Here is a 12,269-nt window from a genome sequence, read left to right as displayed (position 1 = left end):
TGTTAAATGTTATTAATTTATCACTTTTACCGCGACTGTCGGGAATTATTCATAATAACCGGTTATTATTAATAATTTTTAATTTATCACATTAACCGTAACAAATACACTGAGTTTATTAATTTCTACGAGTGGATTTCATTTTGCCTGAGACCTACGCCATGAACCCTGAACCAGAAGACCCTGTCGCCAGCGACAGCGACGCTCATCCATCCCTGGCGTCGACCGGAATAGCAATGTATAGGCTATAATTTATGACGATCTGTGACAAACTAAATTTCAAGCGGGTGAAGCCGCGGGCAATCCCAACTAATATTATAAATGCGAAAGTAACTCTGTCTGTCTGTCTGTCTGTCTGTCTGTCTGTTACGCTTTCCCGCTTAAACCTCGCAACCGATTTTGATGAAATTTGGCATAGAGATAGTTTGAGTCCCGGGAAAGAACATAGGATAGTTTTTATCCCGGTTTTTGAAACAGGGACGCGCGCGATAAAGTTTTTCTGTGACAGACAAAATTCCACGCGGGCGAAGCCGCGGGCGGAAAGCTAGTACTACATATTTCATACTAGCTTTTTGCCCGCGACTTCTTCTGCGATGAAGTGGAAAATGGTTCTAATAGAATTAAAATATTCTAAGAAAATTAATTTTGTTAAATGATTATAATATTTTTTGATAAAAAATCTACAAATTAATATGTTTAAATATTTGAATACTTACAAAATTATGAGATCTTTCTAAAACAAAATTAAAACACTACACCTGCCGCAGATTTCTTTGTAAACAATGTTTTTTTTGTTTTTCCTTCAGGTGTTAAAATCACCAGGCTATTGTGTGCGCATACTCTGGAGTATTCCACATACAACTGGTCGTCGGAGAAGCATAGATTTCCATTAAGTCTACTCCCGCTACCATATGGAACTCCGCTAAAACTCGTGAGGGCGCCAACACTTGCTTTTGTATCGAAAATTAGTATGAGCAGCTGCGCACGCGGTTGCCCGTGTGTGACAAGGGACAAATTGGAACATATTGCTTGTGAAAGCAATGATGACAGTAGCGACGTCATTATGTAAACAGTTTATATTGCTTGCATAGTACTAAAGATTATTCGAACGTTGAATACTGATACCGCAGTGGATAATGAGCACATAATTTGATTTCTTTGTGTGTGTGAATTTCTAATACGACACTGAGTTTCGAACTCAGCGCATTACTTATAATAATAATATAAATAATAATAAAATCATTTATTTGCAAGCTTAGCATCTCTCTATATTTCTATGGAACCAAGTTATCTCCAAAATAACATTCCACACCTTTTTAACCTAGTCAGGTAATAATTTTAATAAAATACGAAGCACGTCATCTATCAATAGGATAAATGTATATTTTAGAAGTTAATAAATTATGCATAAAATATAAACACTAGAAGTTTAGTTAAATCGTAGAATTTCTGAAAAACAAGTACTAAAATCGTACTGAAAAAAAAGTATTAATAAAATGTTATCTAATTTATTTATTAAACGTCGAATTTTATCAAAGATTTTGGACTAAAGTTTTTGAAAATATTTTATAGCCTACATAGAAAAAAATTAGGATTCTAAATCGTGAAAGAATTTTTTTTCGGAGCCTATTGCCTCCAAACAAACAAACAATTAAATCTTTCCTCTTTTATTAGTATAGATTTAACAACAAAGCTTAACGCTTCTTTTTCTTCTTCACGAAACAAAACTCAAAGCGGATAAATCAATAAACAAATCTTTGGACAATTTCACAGCGCCATTTAGTCCAAAAGTAGGCAACTAATATGCTTGTGTTAAGGGTGCTCGCATAATGGATATTCTTTTTTATAATTTATTTATTAAATTAAATACATGGTACCTACATATTATACATAGTTACACCCAGATCCGTCAAAGAAATTAAAATTCATCATTTCAATTTCTGCTCGGCCGGCCGACTCGAAACAGCCTCTCGGCATAGTATCAAATGTATTTGGTCGCCGTACAAATCACCGCTTTACGACACGAACGCACGTAAACGTCACGGCGGGAAAAATGACACAGGTCCTGCCTTGACGGGCGCTCGCGCCATACTAATCGATGTCGGCTTGCGCATTGTAATTTATACTGATATTCACATCAATATTTTGACAAAGTGGTTACTAATATTTAAACAATAACTGTAGAAATCAATTCTACAATGAATATTCTTTATTTTGGGATACTTTTATTGCAGTTATTGCTGTGTTTTTAAACCAAAAACCACGATCAAAATGTGACGTTAATCTTCAAATTTGCCAAATTATTTTTATATTTTACTCAATAATGGTAATGAAATTCAAGAATCTATTTCATTAATGGACTACAAGAATATATGTCCGATGATTACTATATATTTTTAAGCTTATTATATGAGCATAAATAATAGATACAGGACTTTGAAAATGAGTCTGCGGCAATTTTTCCGTAAAATGGTTGTGGGAGATGGGGCACTGCGAATTAAGCAAAAGAGTTTTAGTAAATCCGTTTCATTAATGGTCAACACCAAGGATTGACCTATCTTTCGCAGTTATTAAATAATCTCTGAGTGTTGCTTAAGATAGTAATTCATGCTTCCAAAATCTTAGAAATTCGCACGAAAATGTAAAATGGCTCTTAAAGCATAAACTTCTGTTTCAAGTTTGCTTTTAAATAGTTCATAGCGAATTTACTAGTATTGGCTGTACTATGACTTTCTTACTATTCGTACTAAAAACGTTATAATGAATATACCTACCTACGCCATGATTAATTACTGGTAGTGGTAGGTAGCCATTAAGTCATTTTCTTATCTTCCCCACGTTCATTACTTTACCGGGCAAATATTTATTGGTTACTTAAAGTGCGGGCGGTTATTAATAAAATTGATTGCCCAAAATTGGTCGCGTGCTAATCAAGAACCGACCTAAATTAAGTTGGAAAACTACCGGTTGTATACATAGATGAGATATGGAAATAATTACTTTTCTTTTCGTAGGTAGGTACAAAGTTTTCTAACTTAATATACATATTACTTTGCCTCATTAACGTTTATTGAACAAAGGATAAGTAGGTAGGTAGGTACTTTGATACATTTATCACATGATATCTATGATATACTTGGACGAATAACGTCCAAGATGATATATGTATTTAGATATTTTTATTTTGTATTCTTATTAAGTAGTTTACTTTTTTACTAAATTCATTGTCATAAGTCGTAAATGCAAGAGATGTGCAAAAAAAAGAAAAGTTCTTCTTGCCGTCTTTGTGACGTCATCAACCAAATCAAATGTTTCTGTCTTTAAAAAGTTTAATTTAATTTTTTTCTGCCTCGGATAATAACCAGTGCGCAGTGCATTATTGAATTTGTATCGATCAGTTTGGGATCGGTTAAAAATAACTAAGTGAAGGCATATAAATAAACTAAATCCATCCAAAAGCTAAATGATTATTTAAAATGACGCCTTCTATACCCACTATTTTATTCTCTGTTTGAGGTTGTACCTACATTACGTAGGTAAGTAGGTACAGGTATTAAATGAAATTGTTGATTGCCTAAACACACTCATCCAAACTTAAAGCGGATTTTAAAATCTTCAATCTACTCAACTTCTTTAATGTGATAATAATGTCTAATATCAATTTGATTCGTGCACTGAATAACAGTTATATTAATTACCACCAAACTGTTGTTGTTTTGGTTCGAAGCCACCATTCTTTCAAAACGTAATTGGGCACAAGGTCAAACTTATAATAGTATGTGCATGAAGTACAATAATAATGTGTGTGACTATAATATTTATGTATGCGTATCATGTATATTTATACTATCAAATATTTGTTTACCTTTATAGTATGGTCTATCCTAACTTGTCTTCCTATACAGGGTGGCCAAAACAGTGAGGTCTAAAAGAAAAATTTAGATTCCTTACATTTACATCAAGGTGTATCTAAATCACCCCCATTTATGTTCTACGATTTTGCTTAGTTTAGGAAATAAAGTTAATTTTGTGATATTTTAAAATCTTATGACCTTGTAGGCTTATGAATGTTCTGGAAACTGCGCAGTTTTTAAAATGGTTTTGGACCTATAGAAGTTCTATTTTTTATTTAAACTTTTAAGTTGAAAATTTGATAGTGTTCTGCTAAAAGCATAATTTTAATGTCTGTAGCAATACTTTTGTATCTTGCATCAAAGATAGGAATGTGATTATTTTTTTCAAACATCTGCAACTAATAACGAATCTGTCAAAAAAAGAAATCTGAGAAAAGTCAACCAAAAAAAAAGATAAAAAAAAATTAAAGCCTACTAGGTCATAAGATTTTAAAATATCACAAAATTAATCTCCTAAAATAAGCAAAATAGTAGAGCATACATGGGGGTGATTTAGATGCACCTTGGTGTAAGGAATCTAAATTTTTCTTTTAGACTTCACTGTTTTGGCCACTCTGTATAATAAATATTCTAAAGCTTGTACAATCAATTGACAACGCATAGTGGGAAATAAGGCTGGACCTAATTATTCAAACATTCCGAAAGCAATAAAATGCTAAAAGTAAATACTTTTACCATTAAAATTAAAGTTGCTATAATTAATTTAACATTTCTTCAGTAATACCTAATAGGTCAGATTATATTATGAATAAAAGAACGAGACGATCTTAAATACACTCAGATTCCATAAAATCAATCGAATAACATTGAATAATTACCTCTAAACTTCTAAAGTCTAATTATATTATTGACCTACCTACCTAGATAGTTCAGCTAGACGCAATGAAATGAAAGCATACAAAACTTCTCTGGCAGAAGAATAGAGTGAAGCAGATTAGATAAATTTTAAAACGAAAATACTCATGTAACATATTATACAATAGATACTGCAAAAACATAAATAATAATTTAATTTAAATTACGCTTGAATTTTTAACAATTCTCAAGAAAGTACCAAAAAATGAAAACATTTCGCAAAAAAAAAAACAGTAAAAAAAGACAAATAGCCTTCTCACCTCAAGAAGCTCCTAATATCCACTGTCCATCTTAATCAAACGCATTGTATTATTTGCAATTATTTGTACTTTAACTTAATAATTTGTCACAGGTATGGAACGTCCGGAACACTACGCGGACTGTTCGAAGTGACGCCCCCGATATACCGACTAAGCAAGTAACATCACCTGTAAATGACAAGCGCTCCATTATGGTCCATTTAATTACTGAACTTCGCTATCAAGATAGGCAATGCTGCCTTCCCCATCCATTAGCCGCCCACATATAAAATTACCTATCAGCCCTTTGAAGAAAATTGGTGACACATCTCTGATAGATCTAAATTATTTTGTTTGCAAGCAGCCATGTGGAAAATTGACCTATTCATGAACTTTATCCACCTTTCAGGAATTATTACGCTTTATCCAAAAATAATATATTTAAAATGCATCCTTCTTAGGACATGTCACACTGGATGCAGTCTGCGGTCAGGTCAAAGTAATCATAAAAGGCTGCGTTAACTTTGACCTGACCGGAAATTGCATCCTTCCAGTGTGTCAGACAGCAAATCCCTTAGTTAGGTTAGTTAGACTAACAAATTATACAAATAATTTATTGAATTCAACATACATTAGCATTTACACTTGTATACCTTAACTAATACAGAAAAAAACAAACGGTGAACATTTTTGCTGTCTACCGTCTTGAGACTTGGCACATAGTCTACACTGTAGACTCTACAGAATATGAATAATTGTTTTAGGGATCCTAGTAGTCTACATAATGTATATTGTCAGTCAACCTCCACTGTAAAATGCAATTCATCTTTTTCTTGCCAATTTTAATTTCCATGTCCCCAAAGTACTCTAACTCTACAATCTTATATTGTCCTTTCAACCTGTTCAAAGTTAAACGAGTTGCAATCTCATTGATTGATTCTTATCACTCCATATCAACTCTCAATATTCAAATAACAGGAGAAATGACCAGTATAATGAGACATATAGATAGGAAATAAATTACTTATCTGTTTTTACCAATAAATATGAAAAATACTGTACTTATCAAGCTACGGATCTGTATAGGCTGGTCAATATGAATCGATCTGTTTACTTGCGTTCTCCAATTAGTTTTGATAAATTGATAGTAGCTTGCATTCATTTGTTGAATCATTCTATCGGTTAAATATATTTCAAAATTGATTTTATAATAATAATAATAAATAAATATTCTTAGACATTAAACACTTCGCCGCCGCGCCGTCTCGTCCCAGACTAAGGAGAGCTTGTATCAGACAACGGATACAAAAATACTGTAGATCAGTATAAACAGTTGAGTTCTTTCATGCACACAAATATTTGTACTGAACGAGGATCGAACCCACGACCTCGTGGCTTGGTACCTAGTCTAGTACAAAATCACTGCACACTGCACCAAACGGCAGTCTATTATTCTCTCAATTTTACCAACATTTTTTACATAGAACAGATGCCGAAAATGTCGTGCTCAAAAAGTTGATAAGACACTTGTGGGTATCAATTAAAGTTAAAGATATGAGTTTGATTATATATCAGGAGTGGGTTCACCACAATAGTCGAGGATTGACGGGGATAAAACTAGCGTCTTCTCCTCTCGAATCGGTTGGTTGGTTGGTTGGCGGTTATTTTATAAATCAAAAAAATACTTTCAAAAGCAGTTTTTATTAGAATTACGTTCATAGATAGTGATGACAAGGCGTGCATACTCTTTTGTGGCGAGTGACGGACGACAAGCCAGTCGTCAATGTCAGTCTTTCGACATTCCGCAAGTTCAATGTCAATGTGTGGCATGTTTTCTGTCAATACAGTCATTGGTGCAAGATGTGCATGATTGGAAGAAGGTATGAACCGACAGAGGAGCCCTAGTGAGCCTGCTCGCTGTCTCTGCCCACCATGCATCTACACAAATGGTGGGATACCAACAAAATGACACAATGACGCCACATCAAAAACTTATTGCCGGTTGCATATCTGGCGTGACTACGCGGTTCATAACCCAACCTTTGGATGTGGTTAAAATACGGACACAGTTGCAAAAGAAACAATCTCATGCTTATTCAGACAAGTGGTTCTCTACCACCAGGAAGATCTTCGCCGAAGAGGGGATTACTGCATTCTGGCATGGTCATAACCTTGGCCAGGTGAGAGTCCTTTAGATTCCTAGGGAAATTACGAAAATTGAAAGGACTTATTTTTTTATATATTTTTTTTCAGATCCATTCTATCCTTTCAGTGAGCAGTCAGTTTTATGTATACGAATTATCAACAAAATTTGTTTCAAATGCATCAATTGACGACAAATTCAAGTAAGTGCTCGTCGTAAGCATTTATCACTCATGCAACAATCCACGCGACAACAAGTTTGAGTTGATATTTCCTTCGGGCGTTCCAACACACAGGCATAATTATTATTATATTGAAGTCGAGAACTAAACTTATTGATGTAAAGCTATAAAGTTAAATAATTACTGTATTTAGGTAACGTAACTAGTTTTCTGGTAAAAGCCCTGTTTATTTCTAATTTTCCTATAGCGATATGAATTTTCAGATACTTTTTATTCCGCTTGCTTTTTGAATATTTATTATTATACTGTCACAAAATTAATTCTTTTTAATTGTATTTTTTTCTTGCAGACCATTTATGATGTTTTGCTGTGGGTCTTTCGCGGGAGGCTGCAGTGCTGCCCTTGTTATCCCCCTTGAAGTGGTTCGTGTACGGCAAATGATCGTCAAAGAGCAGTACCGAGGGTTCTTCAACGGGGCTAAAAAGGTCTACAAGTCCGGTGGCATCTTTGCCTTCTATGAAGGCTTGTCAGCTTCCTTGTTGCAGGTAAACCACTTGTTAAATGCTCTTTCATGGTCGCATTAGGCAGGTAGGTACTGCTACTCCTGAGTGTTAAAAACATTATCTCAGTCTTAGTGTTCAACAATAGCTCCGAAATCTTGATATGACACTTTACTTTCTAATAAAATAATACTACTTATTTATCAGTATGTAGGTAAATAAATGAACTTTCAAATATAAGTATTCATAACGCCCGATTAGAGTCAACGCGGCAACGGTACAATCACTTCCAGACCAAATGTGTCCAACTACTACTTTGTGGTATTTTTTGAACAAGGAGTATTTTAAAGCTCATACCTTTTAATAACCTTCTGACACCCATATAATTTTTATACGGCAAAACATTTGCTATCAAGCAAGAGGTACGAATACTAAGTATAATGAATTATTTACGAGTAGGATCAATCGTACTGACGTATTCCACTTTGAGCACCCTCCCAAATAGCACCCCCACGAATAGCACCTGACCTATTCCACTTAGAGCACGATACTGTGGGCAGGTGTTTTTCGTGAATTTTTATATCAAAAGATGCACTAAGTGGAATCGGCTTGGTGCTATTCGTGCGGGTGCTCAAAGTGGAATACGTCATCGTACTCAGTCAAGCTTCACCAATCATACAGAGCTTTGCAAACCCACAGATGGGTCCAGCCGTGGGCATCTCGTTCAGCGTGTTCCGAATGGTGCAGCAAGGAATCTTGCACTACCTGAGCGACTGCTCGGCCGGGGACTGCAAGCACGCGCCGGGCAACGTGCACCGGCCGGAGTATCTGGTGGTCGCCAGCACCCTCGCCGGGAGCGTGTCCGGCTTCGTCTCCAAGTCGCTGACCTACCCGTTCGACCTCGCTAAAAGGAGGCTACAAATCGCCGTAGGTAATCTGTTTTTATTCCATGTCAGAGAAAGCACTGTTTTATGAAAATAATCTAGCAATCATACTATTTTCAATATGTATAACGCAATGTCTTAATAGGTATTTCTTAACTTAGACCAATTTAACCATGGCAATAGCATGATCATAGAAAATTAAATCCTGAAATATTAACTGTTAGATAGGTAATTGGCCAGTTTAGTACACTAAACATAAAATGCAAAGAAACTACTAATGTAATGTAAGCAAGGTCGAAAATGTTATTAAGAGAAACTATGAAACGTTATTTAATAGAAACTTGGCATAATAATTGAAACTTGTTACGAAATGCATATTGTTTTACATTTTATGCCCAAAATTACCATTAACATTGCAAAATTTTTGAGATTTTTTTTTCCGTTTTATGCTTAGGTAGGTATGTTCCCAATAAGCATACTAGGTAGGTACTCGTATTATTGGTTTGCTTTACTTCCATAAATATAAATCTTATACATTTTACTATCCGCTTTACAAAGATTTATTAAAAAGTATTTCAGCATCAATTTTTGTACAATGAATGAAAATGCGGGAGATCATGCTCTGTGGTGTGGTGTTTCTTTGAGAAAGCTGCTATGGACTACCATTAGAAGAGATGTAGAAAATTTTCCAATTAAACGAGCAAACCCACGTTTTGAGGCCATAAAAGATGATAACCAATGTGTTCATTATTTTGCTATTAGAGCACGCCAGAAGCAAGGGGAAAAATTACGAGTCCGCCATCACAGTGTTGTTTGTATCGCGTGTCGCCTGCAAGCATTGCGCAGCCTAGACCATTACTGCACTGACAATAATTTACCTGAGTAATGATCATGTTTCCATGATATTTATTACTCTACATGATTCTTGCTTACCATTATTGCGTAACATTGCAACAGACCAGTGCGTGTCTTAGAAAGTAAATCCAGTGAAACCCTACTTCCCGAATTTGATAAAATCGTTGGCATCTCCGACGCTCAGCCGGTACAACGAACCACACCACATTAAAGTTGGTTGCGCAATTCCTGATTTAGATTTCAATCTAAACTAATGAATACATAACAAATTCCTAAAAGGGCTTGGCTGAAATAATTAATATTGATATTGCCCGTAAAAATAATGGAATTAATGGAATCTCATCAAATGCAACAGCTCTACACGCATTACCACGAAAGATAATAGTCATTGTTATACACTCGCGAGCAAAAGTATGGAATCACTTACATGAAGTTGTTTCCACGCGATCTTGTGTACTAACGAATTTGTTAGTAACTAAAAAAAGTAGCACCATTTTAAAGATTAAACTTTAAACTTTAAATTGATACCAAATTCATTTAAATCACACCGGTATTTAAAAAGATATCCCGGCTGATGTGAAGAAGTAAGAAAAAAGACATGTACCAACTGTTTGATTCGTCGCGAGTTGCGGCCTATTTACCCCCTATAAAAGCACGTGTTCGGATTTTTGCGTTCACACGTTGATCCATACACATATCGGCTTCTTTTGACACTTTACCTGGGATTCTACACCTGCAGATGCAGCACAAATCGTTGCACTGTTGCAAGAAGGGCTCAGCCAGCGGGCTGTCGCACGTCAGCTCCACATAAGCCAGTTCTGGGTTTCAAAAGTTTTAAGACGCTTTTGGGATACTGGTGGCTTTATCCCGAGACCAAGTTCTCAACAGCACCGGTGCATATCGGTGACCTGCCGTCAGTTTCAAGCCTGTGGCAGGCCTTTTTGGAGTAAAATTCTATTGTTTATATCTTAAACGAACTGTCCACTTGCTAACAGCTAACCTACGAACATTTCTGAGCTCTTGCTGGACGTTGATACCAGTCAAATGACGATTTCGTAGAGAAGTTGACATGAAAAAACGGTTTTCCCTCTGCGATGTGCACCGGCAATGTTCAGAACTTGGTCTCGGGATAAAGCCACCGGTATCCCGAAAGCGTCTTAAAACTTTCGAAACCCAGGACTGGCTTATGTGGAGCTGACGTGCGACAGCCCGCTGGCTGAGCCCTTCTTGCAATAGTGCAACGATTTATGCTGCTTCTGAAGGTGTAGAATCTCAGATAAAGTGTCAAAAGAAGCGAAGATGTGTATGGATCAACGTGTGAAAGCAAAAATCCGAAAACACTTGCTTTTATTCAACCGACTTCAAAAAAGGAGGAGGTTCTCAATTCGACCCGTATGTTTTTTTTTTTCTATGTTTGTTACGCGATAACTCCGCCAATTATGAACCGATTTGAACAAATCTTTTTTCTGCGTATAGGTAATACCTCAAGGGTGGTCCCATTTAAATTTAATAATAGAAAAAACAACCCCCAAGGGTGGAAAATTGGGGATGAACTTTTTTATACGCAATATCTCCGCCGATTATAAATCAATTTGAACGATTATTTTTTTGTTGAATAGGTATTATCAAAAGGGTGGTTTCATGCGAATTTGAAGAAAATAGTTCACCCCCAAGGGTGGAAAATTGGGGATGAACTTTTTTATACGCAATATTTTTAATTTTTAGTTTTTTTTGTGTTCACGCATTTGAAGTCGGTTTTATTTTTTTTTAAAGTTAATTATGGGGGGTAAATAGGCCGCAAACCGCGACGTATCAAACAGTTGATACATGCCTTTTTCCTTACTTTTTCACATCAGCCGGGATATCTTTTTAAATACTGGTGTGATTTAAATGAATTTGGTATCAATTTAAAGTTAAAAGTTTAATCTTTAAAATGGTGCTACTTTTTTTGTTACTAACAAATTGGTTAGTTACACAAGATCGCGTGGAAACAACTTCATGTAAGTGATTCCATACTTTTGCTCGCAAGTGTATTACCTATTCTTATGTATGTTTTTTTTATTTTGCGGATTTTGCCATGCAAAACAGATGTGTTATAGTTATCATCAACAATCAGTCATTTATTATGGAGACCGTTTTTTTTTTTAATTTAGGTAATTTTCTGTGGACAAAGTAATTTAATTTTGTTTGAGAAGTAGAATCAATCCTTTTTGTTTGATCAAACTCTTTACCCTTCTCTCGATTCAAGATACTTATTTAAATCGGGTATTAGATAATTATAAACCTAATCTACTAGCACAATCATTCAAATCAGTCTTACACGACCAATGTTTCCTTGCAGACTCATAAACAAGATGCGCAATACAAAACCCCCAGCACATCGAAAGACCTGTTGAAGTGTAAGAAACTGACCCATTGTCTTGTGGAGACCTATAAGTCCGAAGGTTTTACTGGACTGTACCGAGGCTGGAAGGTTACCATCTACAAGGCCCAACTAACCAGCGTAGTCGCGTTCACGACATACGAGCTCATCTGCTACGCCATTAGAGAATTTGATGCCGCTTGAATCAGTGACTATGTACTATGTAATTTGTGAATAGTGCAGTGTTTAGAATTGAAATTAGGAAGCTTTACTATCGTTTTGAATATTATATGTTTATTTACTCTTATTTTTGACTTTTAATGGTAGCTAGCCACT

At 35.4% G+C, this 12,269-nt stretch overlaps 2 protein-coding genes across 5 annotated transcripts in view; one reads left to right on the top strand and one right to left on the bottom strand.

The window, feature by feature from the left end:
* The window catches only part of LOC135086650 (probable 3',5'-cyclic phosphodiesterase pde-5), a 32,507-nt gene extending 27,363 nt beyond the window's left edge, over positions 1 to 5,144 (bottom strand). For all 3 annotated transcript variants that reach the window (XM_063981404.1, XM_063981405.1, XM_063981406.1), the window contains exon 1: positions 5,030 to 5,144. The gene's annotated coding sequence lies outside the window, so the exon portion shown is untranslated. The remainder of the gene's footprint in view (positions 1 to 5,029) is intronic.
* Positions 5,145 to 6,822: 1,678 nt separating this feature from the next.
* LOC135086624 (mitochondrial thiamine pyrophosphate carrier-like) lies at positions 6,823 to 12,240 on the top strand. 2 transcript variants are annotated; one of them, XM_063981374.1, is made up of 5 exons: positions 6,823 to 7,188; positions 7,262 to 7,353; positions 7,682 to 7,877; positions 8,532 to 8,759; positions 11,913 to 12,240. In XM_063981374.1, the coding sequence occupies exons 1-5, from the start codon at positions 6,955 to 6,957 to the stop codon at positions 12,135 to 12,137; spliced, it is 975 nt and encodes a 324-aa protein (XP_063837444.1). In that variant the 5' UTR covers positions 6,823 to 6,954; the 3' UTR covers positions 12,138 to 12,240. The 2 variants fall into 2 exon arrangements, with proteins under 2 accessions (XP_063837444.1, XP_063837445.1); XM_063981375.1 differs by having other exon boundaries at positions 8,532 to 8,763; positions 11,913 to 12,003.
* Positions 12,241 to 12,269: the final 29 nt, after the last annotated feature.

This window comes from Ostrinia nubilalis, chromosome Z (genome assembly GCF_963855985.1).
Source record: "Ostrinia nubilalis chromosome Z, ilOstNubi1.1, whole genome shotgun sequence".
Lineage (NCBI taxonomy): Eukaryota > Metazoa > Arthropoda > Insecta > Lepidoptera > Crambidae > Ostrinia > Ostrinia nubilalis.
This window is presented reverse-complemented; position numbering and strand designations above follow the sequence as displayed.